At 41.7% G+C, this 25,253-nt stretch overlaps 1 protein-coding gene across 1 annotated transcript in view; it reads right to left on the bottom strand.

Moving 5' to 3' along the window:
- Window positions 1-1,176: 1,176 nt before the first annotated feature.
- The window catches only part of LOC306920770 (uncharacterized protein), a 79,665-nt gene continuing 55,588 nt past the window's right edge, over window positions 1,177-25,253 (bottom strand). Inside the window, exons 3-4 of the mRNA XM_079497646.1 lie at window positions 7,779-7,871; window positions 1,177-1,305 (exon numbers count right to left, since the gene is read on the bottom strand). Coding sequence (XP_079353772.1) covers window positions 1,231-1,305; window positions 7,779-7,871 — 168 coding nt within the window. The 3' untranslated portion in view covers window positions 1,177-1,230. The remainder of the gene's footprint in view (window positions 1,306-7,778; window positions 7,872-25,253) is intronic.

A 25,253-nucleotide genomic window follows, 5' to 3' on the forward strand; every position in this document is an offset into this window, starting at 1 on the left:
TGTAGGTTACATGTAAAATGACACATGACACAATACAATACACACACAGTACACAGCCAGGACCACGCACAACGTAAGTGATACGCTTCTAGTGGTGGCTAATCCTTTACTTACGGTAAGTAGCAATACCTCAATAAGGACATACTAGTACTATTTACATTTCCCAACTTCATGCTACAGCACAGCACACCATGTTGTTTCATAACAATAATAATAATAAAACACTGTGAATTAGACTCAACTCTAAAATATGGAAAACTGACTGATCACATCAATAAATCTAGGGCCTAATTCCTTTACAATACAATTGTCTTTATTGAGACCAACTTTACAGTAGAATTATGTTGTGTTTGTGCTGATGAAAACAACCAATTTACAAATAAATACTAAAGAATTATCGATTCAATAGCGAACCTTACTTGCGTGTCTATATTTGACCCTTATGAGAGCTCTATGATAAATAATGTACGGGAACATTGATAGCGATTTTGGAATGGTTGAATTGTAAACAAATCCATGAGCATTGACTTTTTGTGTGAAACGGGATATTATGGGATGTGATGTGAATCACCTTGAAATGAGCCAGGGAGGAGAACACAAAGGGTGAGAGCATCTAATGCAGTGGGTCCCAAACAATGGGTCCGGACAAAAAATAAAATAAAAAATCCTAAGCTTTTCAAAACAAAATAAAAAAAATCACACCCGTGTGAAGTGAGGGGCGCTAATATATTAAAGTCTAAGTAATGTTGATTAGGTGATGTAATGGTGATATAAAACAAACGGTGCCAACACAAACATTAAATGCCATTAACAATAAAGAGACAAAATGACGTAAACGACACGTACATTTTCCCTTTATTGTCAATGCGTATACTAAACAAATTTTGAACTAAAGACAAACATAGGAGAAAGAAAATGTAATATTTTTCAAAATTATTTAAATAGCAGATCTACCGATCTACAACCTCACAACACACGTCACATCACGACTGCTATTAAAAAAATAATTTAATAGTACGAATAGCAGATCTACAAGCTCACAACGGGTTACATCACTGCTATAAAAAAAAACTAATATTGAAAATTATCTTTTTCCACTATTTGGTAAAGACCATTTTATTGTTCATTCATAATGTGGATAATGTGGGATAATGTGACGTGATGTGAGAATCACCTTGAGACGAGGCAGAGAGGAGAAACACACACTGGAGAGAGTGTCTAAAGGAGGATTCACTGCTGCCTGGAGGGTGAAGGTTCCCCACTTCTCTCCTCTGCATGTTGTGCAGCCGACATGATCGGCGGCCACTGTGGATTATAAGGGACAGTTTCAGCACTTTGTCACACTCAACCTCCGCAAGGACAGCACTCTGCTGTCATCCGGCTACCACAGTACACAGCAAAATACATCACTTTAGGCCTGCAACAATCAATTATTACTACTTTTGTGATTAATTAAATAAGCGAGATGCAATTATTTAATATGTGTTTATGAGAATTGTCACAAACAAATCTTTTAAACATGTTTTATAACCTAAATTGATTAGTGTGAGTGAAGCAATACGTTATACTTCGGAACGCACCGCATACCACCATGTTGTAAGCTTGTAGATCTGCTATTTTTGCTATTTAAAAAAATCCACAATCAAATTATTCTATTAAAATTATTTTTTAGGATCGATTAAGTCAATTAGTTTGATTAACTGTTGCACCCCTTGTGCAACAGTGAGCATTAAATTTAGGATTTTACTGTGTCTACAAGCTATGTCACCTGTTTAGTGTTCAGAGATACAAACACTTCGGTTTGTATGCAGTTGCTAACCCAGCGTATACTCCCTTTTCACCCCTTCTTCTGGGTTGGAAAAGTTTGATGGGCGGGGCCTATTTGGGGCCTAGCTGTGACGCATTTTGCGTCGTCTTGCATAGTGTCACCTCCACACGCAAACTTGTGAATCGAGACCATTGGTCGAAAACGTGTGTCTTGCACCAGCCGTAATAAGCGGCAGTATTGAGAGCCTGCTGATGAGCAGCTTCACCAAGCTACTGTACACAGACCATAATGCTCTCAAAAGGGTGGTGCGCTCAGCCGAGCGCATCACTGGATGTCGGCAGCCCAGTTTGGAGGAGCTGTACACCTGTCGAGGTGTACAGCTGTCTCAAGAAGTCTCAGAGAATCATAAAGGACCCCACACACCTCCATAATAGTCTTTTCATATTGTTGCCCTCAGGGAAGCGATATCAAAGCATCAAAGCCAGCACAAGCAGGCTGAAGAGCAGTTTTCCTCCGCAGGCTGTTAGACTGCTAAACAAACTAAAATGAACAATGAACTTTTCCATGGTGTTACGGCCTTGTATGCTGTTTGTTTTAGTTATTTTAAACCATTTTAAAACCTTTTACATGGGGTTTAGTATTGTTATTTATCTTGACTATTGTTGTCTGCTGCATTCTTATCTGTTATTGTGTTTTTATGACATTGCCATGGTCTGACTGTCTGTCTGTCTGTCTGTCTGTCTGTCTGTCTGTCTGTCTGTCTGTCTGTCTGTCTGTCTGTCTGTCTGTCTGTAGCAGCCCGTCCCTGTACCAGCTATGTGGGTGGGTTGAACATGCTCTGTTTTCTCCCTGTGATGAATTAGCCCGGGTTCAAAGGTGACAGCACGTTTATGCTCTGGGAGGAAACGCCCTTTCCTAATGACAGCTCTGGGAATGTCTTCCCCAATTAGCAGCACATCAGGTTCAGCTGCAAGGTGACGAGGCTGGTTGGTAGAGCGCAGGCTGGCTTATTGGCATGCATGCTAATGTGAATATGATGCACTTTGATGAATTACTTTCTGCATGACACTGTGTGTGAGGAGTGAGAGAGTCGAGGTGGAATTTATAATTGCAAGTAACTATGAAGGACTTGCTAATAATGACTAATTATTAATTATTATTACGAATTATTCTTCAAATCTGATGATTGTGACCGAGTGCGTAAAACGGGACTTGAAGACATGTGGTCAACATAACACATACGGGTTGTGAGCTTGTAGATCTGTTATTTATGGCGAACGTTCCCCCCAATTTGAGCCTGGAATCAAGCCAACCAGACTCCTAGTAAAGCATTACAATAAAACATTTCCGTTCATTAAAATATTATTGGAAAACGCTAATAAATGGCAAAGGTACAAGACTGTGTGCATATTTTAAGAAATAAGCCACTGCCTATCCAAAGCTGAATGCTTCCAGCAGGGAAAATGATCATTTAGCCAGATTCATTCAACTTGAATTGTATTTGTCTGTTTTTTGTGTCTTCTCCTTGTTCCGCCAAAATAGCAGTTCTGGCTTAATAGTGCAGTCGGTTTTTGCAAAACTTGGCAATATGGTAGAGGGCTATGCCAAACAGTGAGGACGCGAAGCCCACAACCATTGGCCAAAGGGTGGCGCTATAGCACTCAATTAAAAATCCAAACTTTGAACAGGCATAGCTCATGAACCGTTTGACCGTCAGCAATACAACTTCGATACAGCATTTGCTCCATAACTTTCGCGTTCTGACTTTTGACCTGACCTTTTTTAAATTGAATCTACTCCTGGGATGAAACTTTCTACACACACACTTTGGACCACCAGTTTATAAGTGAGAAATCACACCCGTGTGAAGTGTGGGGGGGCGCTCTTATCATCGTACATCATCATGACATAACATTTGCTCAGATACATAAATAAATTCTCCATTCATTGTCAATGGGAATTCAATCTGGGAACCCATCGGCAAAAAAGGAAAAACTGCGCCTCTGCTGTTTGTTGTAGCGCATCTCAGAATTAGTCCAGTAATAATGTAATTTGACCTCAATCTAATTGCAAAAAAAACAAACTCAGCTGATTTTGCATCTTCAATATATCCTGAATTTGGCCATAGCAACTTGCCCATGTGCTGACATCATCACATTTGGGCAAGTTGCTATGGCCAAATTTAGCCCAATGAGTGTTTTTGTGCAAAACTAATGCTTGGAATGGATTCAGCATCATGAAAACCCCCTAGTTTGACATGTCACATGCTACTTAAAGCATAAAGAAATTTTGAAAATATTGCCTTATAATAGGATGTCAATGGTGGCCATACTGTACAGGCCATTTTCAACACTTTCCCCTCAGACAATTCCAGGCAACTTTTTTCAGTTATTTAGGATATATTGAAGATGCAAAATCAGCTGAGTTTGGTTTTTTTGCAATTAGTTTGAGGTTGATCCTGTATTTTCCATAGATTTCCTGTACTAAATCTGTTCTTGAGAGATTAATGGGAATTTAATGTTTGTGTATAGGACGGAAATAGCTGATTTGCTCAGACACATATGACGTAAATTCTCCATTCATTGTCAATTGGAATTTAATGTTTATGTAAAACAAATATATACAGTAATAGCTGAATATAGGAGGGGCTAGTGCCCCTCAAAAATTGAGCTTTTATGAGCCAATGAAAATTGCAGCTTTATGAAAATTCTTCTTGTACATACAGTACATGCAGAGTCACATGTTTATGAAACTTTTCAGTAGAGAGTCATGCCAAATAGCGCTGAAACCAGTCTTACTCCAATTGGCCAAAGAGGGGGCGCTATAGCAATTGTTTGAAAATGAAACGTTTGAACAGGCATATATGCCTCGTTTGGCCAAAAGCCATGGAACTTGTGCCTTGACTCATGCGGAACACATCTGTCACTTTGACCAGTAAGCGCCACCCGCAGATTTTCCATAATTTTGAGCAGTTTAAAAAAAGCTTAAACCTGATTTTCTGGCAGGATTTTTTAGCAATTTGCGTGAAACGTTCTACACTTGTATATATGTAAAAAATATATTAACAGCGATAAATGGCACTTTTAACAGGCATAACTCATGCCTCGTCTGTCTGTCTGTCTGTCTGTCTGTCTGTCTGTCTGTCTGTCTGTATGTTAGATCTCCATAGCCGACCTGTTCTGACAAGATGCACCGATATCCGATCTCCGATTTTTTGCGGGGTCATATCAGCCAATATATTATTATATTATATTTATATTGAACTTGAATTTTTGTTTTGCTGGCTCTTAAAGAGACAGAGACAGGCAGACTGGCTGCTCTGTGAGTACAAAGCCATTGACGGTCACATTAATATTATATTGCATAATAATATTGCACATAATATTGCATCAGAAATATCAGTGAAAATAATCTGGATTATTTTGAGACCGATCTGATATGACATTTTTATGGCGGATTTCGATACGGTACCGATTATATCGTGCATCACTACTACAAAGTAACTAGTAGCTACATGAAATTAAATGAAATGATTACTATATTTACCCAGGGTATCTGGGCTAAGCTCAAGAACTTGTTTCCAACCAGGCCCTGCTCATAGAACATTTCATCGTAGTGGTTCAATGCCTTGTTCAAGGGCACTTCAGCGGTGGTAATTTTAACGTGTCGGACCGCTGATTCGAACTGGCGACCTTCCGGTATCAAGACCGCTCCGCAATCCGTTCGGCCACCGCTGCCACTTACAGTTGTCCAATAATTATTGTAGTGGAGTAAAATGACTATAATTGCCTCTGAGATGTAATGGAGTAGATGTTAAGGTAAAAAGTTAAAGTAGGCTTCTTAAAATTTGGAAATGCTCAAAATTGTACTATAAGTATACGTAACGTACATAGTTACTTTCCACCACTGCTGATGCAGTAAACCGATGCTGAACTCTCTATGGAAATAATGAACGGGATGTTGACTCCCGGAATCTCACAGAATCTCACTGTTGAGCTCTGTCCAGGTTTTGGTCCAATTCGTACCGTTCACACCACAGCACTGCAAATACCTCCAATAGCTCTCTGTATCCTGCACCTGGCACCCATCCAGCATCCATCTGTCACGCTGACTCCTGGCCACCAACTTTAGCCCACAGCTGATGAATAATCTAGCAACACGTGCTATTATTCATGTAACAATGATGCTAGATTCCCAGTGCGATTAATCACCTCTGAAAGGAGACAAAACGCTCTTGAAAACGCCCTGAACTTTTTAAAAATTAATTTCTTTGGTGTGCTGATGCCTGTAAAGGAAACTTGATAGATGCCCTTTTGGTGAAGGGAATATTGCGAAGCCCCTTTTCAGTTCACAAGGATATGAATAACACCATTTCATTGCAAATGTTTGACTTGCCTCTTGAGACCGGTCGTTTATTTTTTTGTTTTTTAAGCTTTCTTATTCTTACGTCACAATGACAGAAACAGGACACAGTGACAATGATATACGTATAGGACAGTAGTATATAAATAGGAAATCTTCAATGTAAATTTACACAATATTTGACTTTGAGATGTAGTGAAGTAGGAGTATCTACAAATGGACACACTACAAGTAAAGTAAAAGACCCTATACTTGAGTAAATGTACTTTAAGTCACTTTCCACCACTGCCTTCCAAGTGCTCTGTGTCTGTCAGCGCGTCCCGTCCAGTCTAGTGACAGACGGAGCAGCGCTGTCCAGAACTCTCCCTTGTCCGGACGAACCTGATCCCTCGTAGCATGTTAGCCTGGTCCAAACATTAGTTCTACCGCCTGGCCGTGTGTTACCTAGCGTTACACGCTGCTGGAAGTGCTGCGCTGGCAACCTGCCCACTTTATAAAAACCTGGCCCCAGTCTGGAATTACAAGCAGCGCTGTGCGCGGATCCCATGACTCTGAGCTGTATTTACAGAAGGACATTGGGATGTTGATACTCACGTGCTTATACAAGAGGATACATCTTTTATATGAAGAACTCTGTTGATAGGTGGTGTTTAATATTTATGAAGGGACTTTAATTGAGACCACTTTTCAAGCTGGCGGCCGTTGGCGTGCGGTGGCACCCTCCCTGTGCTGTAAATGATCACAGTTGGCAGCCTGTTAGGTATCATCATAACGATATAGATGCTATCTGCTTTATTTCACCGCAACGCTCGCTGCAGTGATGCATGGGCTGCTGAATATAGAAGCTACATGATTTGCTGTTTTCCACCTTTGCAATACGGTGTTTGTTAGTGTCTCTGAAAGAACAGTAGGGTTTAAATAATCTTGTGAAAAATGAAGATGGGTCATCTAAATATGCCTTTTTCAGACACCTGAGCCATAAAAAGAAGCTAAATCCACAGAAGGAACACATTTGTTGTTGCCACTGAAAACCCCTTCAATAGATGACCTTGCTGAAACCGCTGAGATCCACAATGTCATAACAAGAAGCTTTGGTTGAAGTGACAGACTGAATGCTACAGGTTGGTAAGGAGTTGGAACGTTGTAATTATCAGCATGTGAAAGTGTGTTCTGACTGACAGCTCCAACAAAGGAGCATGAGAGAGAGAGGGGGGGGGGGGGGGTGCTAGCTATTAGAGGGGAGAAGAAGAGGAGAGAGAAAGCGTCATTTTAAAAGCTCTTAATAGTCAGAATTATATGGCTGAACGTCTAAAACTTGACGAACAGACCTTTTTATTTTTTTGGTCACACTGGGAGGTCAAGTGATTGACAGCTTTCTCTGTGGGACTACATCCCCTTAAGAGCAGTGTGGTGGTGGTGGTGGTGGTGGGGGGGGGGGGGGGGGGGTAACTCGGTATATCTACTCTGCACTTAAGTGCACATTTGAGGTACTTTCACTTGACTTGAGTATTTCACTTTTTTTTATAAATATATTACGTGTAACAGTATTTTTTATATATCGTGGTATCGATACTTTTAAGTAAAACATATTTCTTCCACCAGTGTGTGGGAGGTAGTACTAGCTCCCCTCCCCTCAGGGCTGACATACCTGAGCTGGACAGACAAGGTGAGGCAGATCCCAAGCAGCAGCCTCCTCCAGGGGCCCTCCAGGGGCCGCTCGCCACAAACCGCTCACGGAGACCTGGCGACAGAGTAATAGAGCAATTATCAGTGATTTGTAACAGAGTGGGAGGAGAGACACAGAGCTCTCTGGGCCTGACATTGGCAGACAAATTAGCCATATCACAATAATGCCTGGTCATGGTGGGCTGCCCCTCCATAGCCCAAGGGTATCGAGTGTGTCCTACGCTATTGTGAGGACGATTTCGGGGGATTTCTTTCTTTTGTCGGTGGTTGTGAAAGGTTGGATTATATTCTGCTCCTACGCGCTTTCTTAGGCCTGTTCAGGGTTCGATTTGAAAAAGTAAATAAATACAAATAAATCATTAACATTTAAACCCTATATAATGTTTGTTTTGGTGAAATTTAAATTGAGGTTCACTTTTTGTTTTATTAACCTAATTATGATGATATGAGAGAAGTATTAATTAATAAAATGTCTTTGTTTACTGGAAATAGGTGCGCCAGGGTTAATGTGGTTAACATCATTATTTATTTCTTATTGTTAAATTGTAATATCATCAAACATATTTGACAGTCTACATTTCACAAAAGGAAATGCATGTATTTAATTCAGTCTCACCAGAAGCAGAAACATATCCCCACCGGCCTGCATGAAAATGGAAAGACCAGAGAGGTGGAGGTGGTGGTGGTATCAAAAGCAGAGGCATGGACCCCCTCCCTGTGCGCTAGTAGTCGATCTTTGGCCTGTAATGGTGTTCAAAGTTCAAATCCAGAAAACTAAACTAAAGGATTTCTGTACCGCGGCAGAAGAAAACAACATTTGAACGGTGTAAGACGCCCGTACACCTTTCACAGATTGCTTTCCATCCCCTTTTTTTCCTCTCCTCCTTCCAGCTTCAGTTCCACATCCTTCCTGTATAGCAGGCTCTGGCGTTACATCAAACCCGGGTTGAGTGGGAGTGAGTACCTGCTACTTCCCCTCCGCTGCTATCAGGTTCTAGCTTGTCATTCTCCACCAGGACGGCTCAAAGTGGGTCTGTCATTCACTGAGTGCTTTTTTATTGGTCCAATGAAAGGTGCAGGCGGCTGCTTTTCCATTCAGGTAACAGCGACACGCTTCCATCAATGTCATGCAGGGGTATCCCCTGTTCCGCTGTCCCACGCATCAGCGTTGGCATGACGATAGCGGTGAGTTAAGCCCAATTAATACTTTGCTGTGCGGCGTTGTTGTTGTACGATCTATAAGCTCACGCAGGACGTCGCATCAGTGACGTGTCGTGAGCTTCTTGTACTGTATATGGGACTAACACAGCATACATTATGCTTCAGGAAGAACACAGGTCGAAGGGAAGACGACCTGATTTTGTTTTTATCCTGCTACATAAGTCAACTGTCATGTCATGCGTACTTCTACAGGCTGGGGCGGCACATGTCAGCAGGGAGTGTGGGGCGGGAGGAGTAGCACGAAGGCTCAACGTCCTCTCGGTGAGGGCTCCTCACTGGCAGGTGAGTCAGTACAACAGCAGTGACAACACACACATGTGTCTGGGGAGGAATTCATTAGTATAAAGGATAAAGAATCACACCCGTGTGAAGTGAGGGGCGCTAATATATTACAGTCTAACTCATGTTGATTAGGTGATGTAATGGTGATGTAAAACAAACGGTGCCAACACAAACATTACATTCTCTTTATTGTTAATGTTGCATTTAATGTTTGTGTTATAGGGACAAGATGACGTACATTTTCCCTTCATTTCATTTCCCTTCATCCCCTCTCGCTCTCTCTCTCTCTCTCTTGACATCACACAACACCAGAATCCGTTGCCTAATGATGCATATTTTAGCTGATGTTAACCGTTGCTGAACACCGGTGATTTGAGCTGACGTTTGCTTCATTATATAGTAAGCCTACACTGGTTCTCAAGGTGGGGTCCCAGGACCACCAGGGGTCCAAATGGACCCTTGGTGGTCCTGGGATATCAAATGGGAGTAAGTGGACCAAAATTCGAAGGTTGCCAAACTTTTCAGGCTGCGACCCCCCCAATTAATCATATTTGAACTGGGGATCCCCCCATGCTGACAAGCACTTCATTACATTTAGTTTCACTCGATTCCACAGATAAATATTATGAAATAGTGCAAGGCGTATTATGAAATAGTGCGAGGCGTATTATGAAATAGTGCGAGGCGTATTATGAAATAGTGCGAGGCGTATTATGAAATAGTGCGAGTGCGAGCTATTTTTTTTGTTTGCCTATGTCCTACGTAATATTTGACCAATTTGATATAAGATGTCTTAACAGTCATGAAATTGTCACTTTAGAAATGTGCAGATACTCTATATACACCTATACTGTATATAGTATATGACCTGAGGAAGATGTAACTTACACATCGAAACGTTGTCACTTTTTACTTGCACCCTGTTATAATAAACTAAGGGCCTAAATCGTCTGAGCTGCTCCAGTGCCTTCTTGTTCGCACTGTAGTATGTTTACTGTTGAGTGAGTTAATAATCTGGGGACAACCCAAAATTATTTGGGGACCTCCCTCGGGGTCGCGACCCCCAGTTTGGTAACCACTCGCCTAATGCATAACAAACTGGGGACAAAATTAAATAAGGTTGAGAATCACTGGTCTGCTAAAACAGTACAGTAAAGCAGGGGTTCTCAACCCGTGGGTCGCGACCCCTCGGGGGGTCGCCAAATTATTTTAGGGGGTCCCCAAATTATTTAAAAAAAAAAAAAAGAAAAAAAAAAGATTTTTTTTAAAATTTTATTTTCACGATTTTTCAAAAATAGCAGACCTACAAGCTCGTAGCGCGCCACTCAGTGGCTTGTAGATCTGCTATTTTTCAATAGCTAAATTATAACAATGCTTAAAACACCAAAAGGGGTTCCCGCCCAAAATGGTTTAAGGTTATTGTAGCAGTCAATTTATATTGGGGGTCGGGAGGGGGCGGGGCGGGGGTCCCGAGACATTGCCAAAGCATTTCCGGGGGTCCCCGGCCAAAAACGTTGAGAACCCCTGTGCTAAAACAGTACAGTACATCTCTCTAAGTACAGCATGCCCATGAATGACTCCAGTCCGTGTCCATTAAGTGTCTGTTGTCCAGTGGTGTTAAAAGTATCAATACTGCAATGTACAAATAGTAAAGTAAAGTAAAACTCTAGAATTCAATATACAGGATTGTACTTAAAGTACCAAAAGTAATAGTACTCATTATGTTCACAAGTTTTCAAATGTATAAAAATCATTTGAAAATAGCAGATCAACAAGGTCACAATGCATCACATCGTTTGTGACGCATTGTGAGCTTGTAGATCGGCTATTTTCAAAATGTATATAGGGCTGAAGTGGTCAATGTATGTTTTGTAATAATAATCATTTTTTATAAACTAATTAGTAACTAAAGTATTCAAATAAATGTAGTAGAGTAAAAGTACAATATTTGGATTCAAGATGTAGAAGTAAAAGTATCGTAAATTGTAAATACTCAAGTAAACTACAAATACCTCAGAAAGTAAAGGTATGCTACTTTCCACCACTGCCGTCGTCACAGTGGACACGGCGGGACAGCTCAGAGAGTGTCCTGTCCCCATCAGGCCAGCTGCTGTGTGCTCTAATGACAGCCAGCTGTGTGGCAGGCAGAGTGCCGCGCCGCCCCGGGTCACATGGTCACATGCCACTGAATATGTGTGAGAAATATACAGCAGCACTGGCTCCCCGAACCACTCCACACATCCATCACCAGTACACCACACCACACCCACCACAACACCACCCACCACAACACCAAGGAATACACGCCTCGCACTGACACTCTGCACCTTATCTCATGTACAACCACGCACGCATGCTCATCTTGCACTGTAAGACCCGAGGCCCATTCTACAAATGCCTTCTAAATCAGTAGATTTTTTTAATCTTTTTCAAAAAGGTTCAAAATAGCAGATGTACTCTACAAGCTCGCAGCACGGCATGAAGTGAGCGCTGTGAGCTTGTAGATCTGCTGTTTGAACAGCCAACGCCATCATCCTTAATGGCACAGATGTTTCCGATTTTAACGAGTTATTGTCTATAAGCACAGTATGTTCATGCACCTTATGTCTAAACCTCATGTGTACATGCAGTGTGTACACTGCACGGATGGATATGCTGTGTGTAAACTGTCCCCCCCTCTACTTTCTTTTTCTCTATCTGGAAACAACAAATACGATGGAGCTCACACTAGAACAAATTTCACCTCCGTTTTCACGTGTGTAAACCTGTGATTCTGATCCTCAACTCCACTCAGAAGCCCACAGCTGCACCCAGGAGCCAGTGAGCAAAGCCTATAGACTACTACAGTACATACAGTTGTGTTACTGTAGGACTGGAGCTGTTCATCATGAATAATGGGATCCTGAGTTTATGTCTGGAAATGCTTTAGCTGTGTTCACTGGCAGGGAAGGGACGGTGAGATGAATCAGGTTGAAACAAATATGGCCGCGGATCAAAACCATCATGGAGCAGCTAATAGTTTCTCTCTCCCAACAGACAGCTGCTGTCAGAGCATTTACTGGACACGTTTGATGTTCCTTAGATTGACATTTTGACAGTAGGTTTAAATTTGCAAGGCTTAGTTCAACAAGTCAATTCAAAGTGCTTTACACAAAACATAATAGGAGCATTAAGGCAAGGCACACAATAAACATTATAGAAAGACATCTTTGCACTACCGCATGGTAATTGTTTGACCATGTGTGCTGCTGGCACATTTTACTGTGTTTCTTTAATGTAATGTAATTTGTTGTATGACACAAACGCACACCCTTGGAGTGATGTTGCACTATAAATAAACTGACATTTGAATACAAGTTATTGAATTCAATAGTTAGAAAATAAAAGTTAAACAGAGCAGAAATTAATAATTAAATCCCTAAATGTTTTTAATTTGATTTAAAATAATTTAAAGGTTCCAGATATGTGGTGCAAAAACTGAACACTGCTTCTCCACCTTTAGTTCTGTCTCTGGGGACAGAAAGTGAACCTTTCCCTGACAACAACCTGAGTGGTTTAGATGCAACAGATCACAAAGGCAAGGCTGTTGGGATGTGAAGTCAGCTTCCATTTGGCTTGTAAGTTCCATCCCTGCATATTGTTGTTGTCGGGAAAAAAAACTCTTATAAACAAATTTTACCTTTTTGTGTTTTTTTCGTAAAATAATGCCCTACTTGATCGTACTACAGCATCACACAAAACCATCAAGAGTAGCAGATCCCCAAGCTTTGAAATGTCGCTTTGTGCTGCGTGTTGAGCTTGTAGATCTGATACTTTTGCCGTTTTGGCTTTCCAACTGACAGAGACGATATACACGTATCCAATCCAATCCAATCCAATCCATTTATACAGCACGTTTCAAAACTCAGGGTTTACAAAGTGCTGTACAGGAGAAAATAAAAAACAAATACACTATAGCTACCACACAGAACAACCCTTCCTAGATACAACAAAGCCACACTTGTCTCGAGTACTGAGTACATCAAGAAGTGACCTGTGACCTCTCTGAGACCTAATGGTGTCTCTTTAGTGCCATCTGACAGCCCTGGCCCTCACTGGTGTCCGGGAGATGACTTGATTCCGAGCTGTTTTCAGAGGACTGTGGGAGCCAGGGAAAAGACCTGGCTGGCAGACTGGCTGGTGGTGAGCGTGCTCGGGTGTCTCAGCGCAGCATTAAGTGTGACCCGGGCAGCCTTGTACACAATCAGGCCCTTACATTGTGGAGGTATTGGCATACACGGCTCCATCCTGTGCTTAGCACGCCGTGGTGTAAGAGACACCGGCGCGTGGCATTTCTGGGAGGAAGTTTGGCTCCCTTTCTTCGAGAGGTTGGAAAAACGTCGGTCCAATTTTCTAACTAAAATGTTTGCTGAATCATTAGAAGGGGGTTTAAGGGCTTTAAGTTGCGCCACTCCGGGAGATGAGAGAGCGCTCGTGTTTGTTTATGCATCTGCCGTGGACAACTTTGACATTTATTGGGTTGAACTGACTTCAGACTTCTGGGTTAATCACATGATTACTTTATTAGAGGTAATCGTGTTGATTTAAATCTTGACTTTGACAACATGCTGCCTCGCCGAGGAACAAGGATGACTTTTGAAGACATCTGTATGTCTGACTATGACCTTTATCAAAGTCTATAAGTAATATGTTTGTGTCAGGAATTTATGGAAGGAACCAACATGAAATGTAAAAGTCGGAATTACTTTGTATACTTGTGTTGTATTGTATTGTATGCTGAATAGTGAAAATAGCTGATCTACAAGCTCAATGCTGTCTCTAGAGTAAAAATATATAATAATATGTCCAATCACAGTGTATCAGGACCATGATGCGCTTTTACAAGTAAACAACACGGTGACGTCGCGCTACGTGTCTTACAATGTTCGGAGTTTTGAGCATTGGTACCGTCTGTGACTCAACGCCACCATCGCCACAAAAATGTAAACAAGGGGAATGTGATCTTGTGTATATCCACGGTTTACTTATAGTCTTCACAACCTGCAGTATGAGACATTTTATGAAGTGTCTGCGACCTTTCATCTTTCCAGAAGTACGTACACCGTCTGTGAAGGTCATTTTCATTGTTTTGTTGTCACTTAACGTTGTGAGACACAAACTTTGTTTACCTTTACGGGTAAACAAATGTCCATATTAAAGAAATGGGTCTCAAAGTAGGGTCCAGAGATCCTTGAGGGATCCTTAAATGGCCTTACAGGTCTGTACAGTAACCATGAGAGCACACACATGGAACCAAATGGACCAGTTCAAGTCCATTTGGTTCCATTTGTATGCTCCCAGAGGTAGAGGTCCGTGAAATAAAAATTAAAAGTAGTTTGAGAACATTTTCCGTAGAAGAGTGTACTTTTATTTGTATGACACAGTTCAAACCCTCATATTCTACTGTACATTACAGTGTTAGAGGGTGATTCAATAAGTCTGTTTGATTTCCACTGAGTGTGTTGCATTAATGTGTTGTTCTTACAGCTTCTATCTTGCTGATGCAAGGAGACGACATGCAGCGGTGATGTTGAACTCGTCACTTGTTGATGTAAACGGAAGCACCCGACAGACTAAACACTGTAGACATGTCAGATTGCTTCACAAACACACACACGTGTTCCACGTTAACACAACTCAAAGCAGACAGAGCAGGACTGCTGCAGTTACTGACCGTGAATGCTGCACGCACGCACGCACGCACGCACGCACGCACGCACGCACGCACGCACGCACGCACGCACGCACACAGCAGCATATAGCTGCAATGTTAAAGCGATGAACACATGTATTAAATGTAAAACGGGTCAGTCTGCATAATGAGTACCTTTACCTCTTTACAGAGTATTTCTATTGCTACTCATACTTATAATCCAGGACTCTTTGGAGACCCTGATGTAACTGGAATGAGTGGACTTGATCACATTTTCAAATGATCGGAAGCGGATCGGGAGCCAAAAAATTTGATCGGGACATCCCTATCAATATTATAGCCATATCATGATATTAGACTGGAAATTGTCTGTGATTTGGGGATATTGTACTATTGTGAAATGGCATAAACGAGTTCTATAAAATATAAATATCAGATCGGGAAAAATCGGTATCGGCAGATGCTCAAAATCAAATGATCGGAGTCGGATCGGGAGCAAAGAAACGTGATCGGGACATCCCTACTAAAGACGTTTGAGTACTTCTTCCACGCACTGACTGTACTGTAGCAGTGAAGAATGAATTTGCACCTCTCTGACTGCTGTGCTAATTCCAGAGGCTGTGTTATGAATTATTCATGCACACTAACATAACTTTTCAATTAGGTTAATTGGCAGACTCTGGAGGTTTCTCTAAACATTGTAGGACATTGCTGTCGCGGGCAGAAACCTCCTATCTCCATATTTAGACGTTTAAATGAATGCCCAATTTTGTCATAGTAAGGCGTCATAACAGAGGACAAGCGATGCGGTGTGTTGTGAGTTTGTAGATATGTTATCTTTGCATCTTTCTAATTATTATTAAGTGAGAGAAAAGTAACAGTGTTTGACATATACGAGCTTTCCACCTGACATAGAAGAGGACCACGGAATGAGGAGCGAGGGTGTATTCTCTGTCTGTGGTCTTAATACACACTGACTTAAACAACTAAGATGATTTTATAAATATTTAAGAGAACAAATCAGCCTTTTAGCGGACTTTTAACCTCTGAATAACTTAATGTGCTTCACCTATAATTACAGTTATCAGGGTGTTTATTTAAGCTTTTGTATTGTGGTTTTTAATTGGTCATTGGTCACTAAAACATTCAACGCACGCACGCGCACGTGCACACCCACGCGCACGCGCGCACACGCACGCACACACACGCACGCACACGCACACACACACACACACACACACACACACACACACACACACACACACACACACACTTACTTATACTTAACTCAACATTGCTAAGTTGACACAGTGACTGTGTCAAGGTCAGGGAAATATTGACACAGTGTCACAGTGACAGAATAATGGCTTTCTTAAACGTGGTTCTGATCAGAGCTCGCAGCCTCGCTATGCCTTCATTCTCGCTATGCCTTCATTCGCCTCAATGTTTTTTTTCTCCTCTTCGTAAAACCCGACGGCGGTCCAGACACAGCGTTTTGACACATTCCCAGATCGTGGCCAAAACGCCATTCTCTCTATTCAAAATATCAAGTATGCACTAAAATAAGCTCAACACATTTACACTGGGAGAATGAAAACAAAGCCAATTCACATAATGTGGAAATCCTTTCTGATTAATGTATCAATTTGTAACTCTGAGAGTGCACGAATTGGCATGGGTCCATTTGGTTACGTGCACTCTCAGAGTTAAAACTGCATTCCGTAATATTATATTAATATTAATAAAATGTTTTTTGAATCTGTATGGTAGAGTATGTTAATACAACACAACTAACAACTCTGGTGGACGGTGGTTGTATCTGGTCTCGCTGGTTTGTTTCTACAGATCCGTTTTGAAGCCACAATTTCAGCGAATCCACCATCTTGGAATTTCCGTTCCCGAAAACCATCCGGAAACTAATGCTATAGGCCCGGGCATAGCAGTGCATGGGTGTGGTTTTCTGTCACCACTGACACATCTGCCATTCATTTTTCCCATAGGGATTTACAAAAATATTTATATAAATTATTGTAAGCCTAGAATCAAGCCATCCAAGATCCTGGTGAATCATTACCATAAAACAAACAAACAAACGCTAAACAAAGGATATTTATTAAATGCAGTATATCATATAATTCAATATTTATATATTGTTTTCACATAATCAAAGGTTTTATGGTCATGAATCACCAGGATCCTGGATGGCTTGATAGAGGCTTCATTTTTTCAGTGTTGCCAGAAAACCACGCCCACTGCTATGCCCTATATTGTGTGGAAGGGGAGCAAGGCTGGTCATCACTCAGCAGAACCCAATCACAAACCCCGAAAATATACCCGGCGTTATCAATTTTAAAATGAACAGGACCATCATTTACATTAATGCATATCATGTTATGGGAAGATGACCTGAAACTATAGCGATTGAAAAGGTTTACTAAGGTAATAAAACATAGTGTAAAGTCTAGTTAGTCACCATTCACACCAGTCAGAGTTGGGGAATCAGCTATACATTTTAATGACTGTCCATTACTATGTTTTGGCTTCTTTACCAAGAGCGAATGCTTGCCGCCTGGTCTCCCTGCTCTTATATTGAGCTGTTTAAGACCCTGTCCCGTATTATACTGATTGACAAGTAGTACTGTCTCAAGCTCATAAGCACAAACTCCCCCTGGCCAAGCGGAAGGGAATCCGTCTTGAATAAGTGGTAGTCATACAGTATATGTGGGAGGCCCAGGGTTCAAATCTCTGGCAGGAAGTAAAACTTCCATTGTGGTTTTAGATTCCCTTGTACTTGCAGCACCTGAGGTATTTTATTGAAAGGGGAAAAAAGCACAGAAGCTAGATCGTATTTTTTATTGCCATGTTTCGATCCTAGAGACATATCCTAGGGATACATGTCTGACACGACACCTATTGTCTGAATGCTGCGGTTTGGACTGAACTCTTTACTATCAAAGATTAGGTTACTGAGGCTACTATAAATGCAGGCCATGTAGGAATATAATGACTCTTAAGGAGGCGCCCATTGTAAAACAATCTGGATATGAGCGTCTAAAATAACAAATAACAAAACAGAACAACATGTAAGAAATCTGAGCATCTGCTCAAAATGTTACTTGCACGATGTAGAACAGTATACGAGTGGATTCTAAAAGTGATATTGTCACTGTCTGGCAGAAACCTCTTATCGCAAACCTTTTGTAAATGAATGCCCTATACTTGATTTACAGTGTCACACAAAAGCATCAAAAGTATATCAGATCCATAAGCTCGAAACGCGGCATGAAGCGTTTTGAACTTGTAGATCTGCAACTTTTGAATTTGAATCCTGAAAAGTACAAGTTTTGGACATATGAGGTTTCCACCCGACAGTGCCTTACCATTGATGTAGATCGGCTAGTTGAACAATTTTAAAATGTTTTTTTCAAAATAGTAAAAAAAAAGGGAAAAACGTTGAGGGATAACCGGTAAGGCACTGGCGATAATAGGGCCCTAAATGTGAGCCTTCTGCTTCTAGGGTAAGGGACGGGTACTTCTAGGGTTTTTTGTTAAAAAGTTAAAGCACTATATTCTGATAGTATTCATTTCAGTAAGTGTTTGTTCAGTAACAGTGGTCTCCCCTTCTCTACAACAAACAAAAACATCACACCAACGTGTGAATTGAGCGGTGCAGTGTGTGTGTGTGTGTGTGTGTGTGTGTGTGTGTGTGTGTGTGTGTGTGTGTGTGTGTGTGTGTGTGTGTGTGTGTGTGTGTGTGTGACGGCTGCTCAACAGTGCCACTCAGTGGTTACCCAGCGGTACCTTTTTACTCTAAACAGACATAGGGACACACAAAGCCAGGCATCGGAGCGATGTGCACCATTCAAAAATGCATTACATTTTTGTTACACATTTTCAACCAATCAGGAGAAAGTACCATGTCAGCTAAAATTGTATATGTTTCCAGGTCCAATTCTGACTTCAAAAAGTCATCACCTCCAATTTCACTTGTTTTATCCTGTATCCTGTCTGAGTTCTCTCTCCTGTTTGGATGGAATTGCATTTTGTGTGCATTAAAGATCTGGAGAGACAGGGAAACTCAAACGTAGCCTTGCGTTGCGATATACCACTGCGTTGCACTGCAATATGCATTGCAAAGGCAGATGAAGGCCGGCTGCGCCAGGCTAGAACAAACCCTCAGTCTATCACAATTTTAACAAAAGCATATCACTTAACCTACCTTTAACTGTTTAATAATTCATCAGCACTGCAATTTTACTCTCTTATCTTTCCGTTTTATTTGTACGTATTTTTTTTTAAATATATTTAAATGCACTTTAATACTGTGTTTATTTTGCTCTCTTTTGTGTTTTTTGTGCAAACCACTTTGAATTGCATTGTGTTGATGTGTGCTATAATGTGCCATTTTTAAATGGTCATACCCTGACCTAAGAGGTTTAAGTTGCGTAGTGTTCTTTACATTTATTTCTATCAAATTTATAATTGTCAATTTTACTTACAGAGTTCTTCCAATGGAAAGGCTCAGTGCCAAATTAAAAGAGAGAGTAAAATAACTTTATGAATATTTGGCAGCCGCTGATAGATTACTTGCCCAGGGATCTATCTACTGTGATTTATAAAGGAAGTGATTCATTGGATTGGAGAGCCCCAGCTGTACTCTTGCAATTTGCCTTCTGATGTGCCCATGTGTGTTGTGTTACTTATATATGTATATATATGTGTATATATTTGTATTTATATTTTTTTCCGTAATGAATAAGTGACTGTATTGTGTATGTGCTGCTCGCCATTTTCTTTTGTTTGTTTGTTTTGTTTCTGTGCTTTTTGTTTTTCTTGTCTGTTTTCTTGTATTGTGCTTATAATTTATACCTTTCTAGTTTGTCTCACTTTATCTATACATTTGATTCATCTTTATGTGAAAACATAAAAATTCAATAAAAGGTTATTAAAAAAAAAAAAAAAAATAGTATATGACTTTGTGTAACATTGCAAAATAAACCACTCTCAAGTCTCGATTCTCTTAAAGTATAAACCGCAGCTATGCAGTTGCCCGGAGCGCTGCGCTGACGCCCAAGGAAAAGTGGTAAAGAACTGGTATGTTGTTAGAGGAACCTGTCACAACCCCCCCTCCCCCCTCCCCCGCAAAATTCCGCCTCAGGAGAGCCACAATGTAATCTGTGTGACCCATTGACCTGTCCCCAAAGATAATGACATGCACTGCACAGGAGCAGAGGGAGATCCCACAATGTAATGCCTTGAGGCAACTGGTATCAACAAGCATATGAGCGCATATGCTACACAAAAAGCCTCAATTGAAAATGTGTTTTCCTACTAAAGAGCTGGAGACGGGGAGACCCTCGTTACTGAAAAAACACCAAGGATATAGAGCTTTAACTTTATTAACAAACACCTTAACCCATTTTGGGCGGGAACCCCTTTTGGTGTTAGCATTATGTTATGCTTTAGCTATTGAAAAATAGCAGATCTACAAGCTCATAGCGCGCCACCGAGTGGCGCGCTACGAGCTTGTAGGTCTGCTATTTTTGAAAAATCGAAGAACGACTGACATAGAAACATAGCTTTTTCAGAAAACTGTCAGGATGTAGAAGACATTTTTTTAATCTGATCTCAGGTCAAAATGGTAAGGCCACCGATCAGTGTAGGTAGCTTCATAACTGGGATTACACTCCCTGTATTGCCTGTAAACAATCAACGCATTACTTCAGATCTGCAATCAAACGCTCACTAAAGCCTGATTTTATACTTTGTCTCGTGACTGTGTCGCTCACGACTCATATGAGTAGCGAAAATAGCAGATCTCCAAGCTTGATTCTCCGTTTGAATTACATTTCACTCACCCTAGAGTTGTGGGTGACCAATCAGAGCTCACAATTCAAAGTGAGACTTTTTTTTGCTGTGACGTTGGAATCTTTTTTTTACCCGCTCCTTGGAAATAAATCGTCCATGCCGAAGTTCCAGACTACACCCTTAGACAGCACTTTTTAGACTTAGATAGCATTTGAAACAGACTTATAGCATGTCATGTAGACAGCACAATAATTGCATTGTATGTAGTCATAGCACTTCATAGTATATATGTACAGCATAGTATAGCATATATGTATAGTTAATATGTATAGTGTCATTATATAGATATGCTCTAGTTACGTTCTTAGCTTACGCATGTTTCTTGACAAATGCATTTTACATATGTGATGTATTCCCATGTTTTTGTTCTTGCTTAATGTAAGTCGCTCTGGATTAAGAGCGTCTGCTAAATGCCTAAATTGTAAATTGTAAATTGTAATATAGATGCAGTGATATTAGTCTGACCATGCCCGGCTAGGAGCAGGTGACGCAGGCGTTGTCGCCTGAATCATGAGGGGTGCGGGATGCGTAGCTGAGCGGGTGCTCAGATTGGTGAACCAATAGGATCCACCACCTGTTTTTGACCCCGCCGCACCCGCCGCTCTAGACCAGAAAGCACACAGTCTGGGCCAGGCTATAGAACGAGTGGTACCTGTGAGGAATCTTATAACTCCATCCCAAGCCCACCGCAGCTCCCAGCGTGCGCGCGGGGGCTTTGCAGTAAATCATTTATTTTGATCACTCGAAAAAAATTATAATTATTTTGGCACACCTCTCGTCACAACGAGAGGTGTGACGAAAAGAGAGTTGAGCCAGAAGGCAAAGCTCTCTGTCTACCGAGCAATCTTCGTTCCTACTCTCACCTATGGTCATGAAGTGTGGGTCATGACCGAAAGTGTAAGGTCGCGAATACAAGCCGTCGAAATGAGTTTTCTTCGACGGGTGGCTGGCATCTCCCTTAGAGATAGGGTGAGAAGTTCAGTCACACGAGAGGGACTCGGAACCGCTGCTCCTTCGCCTGGAAAGGAGCCAGCTTAGGTGGTTCGGGCATCTGGTTAGGATGCCTCTCGGGCGTCTCCCTAGGGAGGTCCTCGACGCACGTCCCACTGGGAGGAGACCCCGGGGCAGACCAAGGCGCAGTTGGAGGAAACACATCGACTCACTGGACTTTGGAGCACTCTGGTGGAGCTGTTGCCCCCGCGACCCGACTACGGATACGGTTGAAGATAGATGGATGGATGGTACACCTCTGTACCATAACTCTCCACAGTCTTTTGTCCCCACTACGGTGACCCAAAGGGGATTTTGGATGGCATCACCGGTGAAATCTCATTTTGCAAGAGTCCCGGAAGTGGACAGTGTGTAGTCATAATGAAAGACAGACATTTACTGCAAAACCCCACCGCACTGCATGCTGGGAGCCGCGGTGGGCTCGGAATAGAGTTATGAAATGTTTCACCACCTGTACCACTCGTTCTTGGGTATACTAACATTTCAAGGTACATTTCAAGGTATTCTAGGCACTCTATACTCGAGGCACTCTAAAAATGTGAAAAATGCTGCATTACAATGACATGCCTAAAATAGTGACACCAGGTTAAACGTGGTTTAAAAATAAGCTGAAACAGGTTATATTAGCAGGATGTCTCTGTTTGGCTGCAATCTGATCATTCATGGCTCCAGCATCAGCAGACGAAAAAAAGGGAAGACTCCAGCATCAGCAGAGGAAAGAAAGAAAGAAAGAAAGAAAGAAAGAAAGAAAGAAAGAAAGAAAGAAAGAAAGAAAGAAAGAGATTATCTCATCACTGTTGGGCAGAAACAGTCCAAAAGTGGGCAGTATGTCCAAAATTCTTTTACAAGAAATGTAGTTATCATACACACACACAAGCTCTTGTTCATGGTTTTCATTGCTTAAATATTTGTAAAACCCACAGACACGCAGTAGCCGATCTACTAGGACACAACATGTTGCATACTGTACATCGCATCGATTGTGAGCTTGCAGAGCTGCTATTCCTGCTACTTTTGTACAACACTAGGTCCTAGGGCCTAGGACATAAAATAAATATCTATATAAAAAACAGAATTTGGAGATTCAAGGTTTCTGCCCGACAGTGAGGAATCCAGAAGAAAAAGTGAAAAGAGAGAATATTATCGTTTGGAGCAGAATGAGATTGGATTGGAAGTGGGGATGTGTTTATTCCTCGTCATAAACATCTCAACGTCTACGCTAACCGTCTCCATATGCTTCTGATTCTCCATCCCGTTTTTAACAGTATAGACGTTATATCGTCTGTCGGGTGGAAACCTCATATGTCCAAAACTGTTACTTTGAATAAAATTCTAAACTTGCAAAAGTAGCAGATCTACAAGCTCGAAACTCACTGCTTGGTGCCACGTTTTGAGCTTGCAGATCTGCTACTTTGGATGCTTCCGTGCGACGCTGTAGTGTGATCAAGTAGGGCGTTAAAGGGTCATTCCACTCATTTTCAACATTTTACTATGTCATTAATATACCTTAGAGCTGTTGTGTGGAAATAATTAAAAGGTTCCCCCATTCTGTGTTTCCTAAAACTGGAGATCTGAAAAAAATCATTAACATGGTGAAACACATCTTGATGATGTCATCAAGATGTGTTTCACCATGTTAATGATTTTTTTCATACTTACAGTTCTAGGAAACACAGAATGGGGGAACTTTTTAATTATTTCCACACAACAGCTCTAAGGTATATTAATGACAGTAAAATGTTGAAAATGAGTGGAATGACCCTTTCATTTACGAAAAAACACAAAAAGTTTGAATATGGAGATAGGAGGTTACTGCCCGTCAGTGAGGATAAAGAGCATAACGTAGCACGGCCTGGAGGAGAGGACAGCAGCGGCTCCACATCCACCAGATTATCATCAGTGATAGGAGAAGTACTCCCACCACTTTACTTTAGGTAAAAGTGGCAATACCACAATGCAAAAATACTATGCTATGCGTACTATAAGTCCTGCATTCAAAGTTGTACTTACGGTAAGTACAAAAGTGTTGGCATCAAAATATGAAACTTCCCATAGTGAAAAATAAAGGTAGAATATACAATTTCAGATTGTTTTTCTTTTTTTTTTAAATAAAATATGGCTTAATTGTTTAGTGTAGCCTATGTTTTGGATTAATAATCTAAATCTACAATGCAATTTGTAACTGGAGTGTTCAAATAGCTGTAGAATAATTGTAGTGGAGAAAAGAACACAACATTAATTTCCCTCTGAGACGTGGAAGTATAAAGCATTGCTAAATGGGCATCCTCAAGTAAAGTAAAAGTACCTTTACATTGTACTGAAGTAAATGTACTCTCTACAAGGCTGTCTCCAGATGGAGATGGAGATTATCACTTGAAGACGGTGAAAGTGCAGCGGCTGCAGACCCTTCAGGCAGGTCAACAGTGGAACGGGGAACTGTCACAACTGATTGGAGGAGGCACGCAGCCAATAGCACGAGATCCCCCCCCCCCTCCCCCCAACCAACCAAATCACATATGTCAGATGACAATCTGTTGAGTCGCGGAGTTGAGGAGAAGAGAGAGGAGGAGAGGAGGTCATTGTGTGTGTGTGTGTGTGTGCGTGGTGTGTGTGTGTGTGTGTGTGTGTGTGTGTGTGTGTGTGTGTGTGTGTGTGTGTGTGTGTGTGTGTGCCCGTGCACGTGTCTGTGTGTGTGTGTGGGGGGGGGGGGGACACTTTCTCTTCACAGAGAAGAGGAGGTGGTGGAGAATATTCTGATGTATACTTTGTCATATGACGTTGTGTGCCGAAAACATAACCACTTAAACCCTAAATGGTTGACCAGAGTCCCTCAGGGCTCTATACTAGTCTTTTCTGTTTTCTGTTAAGCTTTTGCTGAAAATAGCTCACTGTGAGCTTGCGGATGGACTGTTTTCTCAGCACGACTCGGTGGTACGCTGGTGCATAAGTCAGTAGGCGGTGCGGGGGTTAGAGCAGAGTGATAATACAGGCTCCTTTCAGTGCAGAGCAGCACATGAGGTAAGGTGAGCCTCCCTCCAAACTGTGCTTTCTGGGCAGCGGCCCAAGCCTGAGGGCACAGGGATTGATTTGCCCGGTAAAAGAGCCGTTTGTGTGGCTGGTCGGCTGCTCTGCGCCACAGCCCTGCGCTGTCTGTCGCTGCCCACCATGCCACACCACGACCGCGGCCTGGAGAAACCACACCACCAGAGTCCTGTGCTGTCGCTGCCCGCTGTGCCACGCCACAGAGAAAAAAAACATTTGAACCCACACCGTTTGTGTGGCTGCCTGCTATGCCAGGCCCAGCATACTGTCACTGCCCGCTATGCCACACCGCTCCGACAAAACCACATGAACCCAGATGCA

The sequence above is a fragment of the Electrona antarctica genome, assembly GCF_951216825.1.
Source record: "Electrona antarctica genome assembly, chromosome: 3".
Classification (NCBI taxonomy): Eukaryota; Metazoa; Chordata; class Actinopteri; order Myctophiformes; family Myctophidae; genus Electrona; species Electrona antarctica.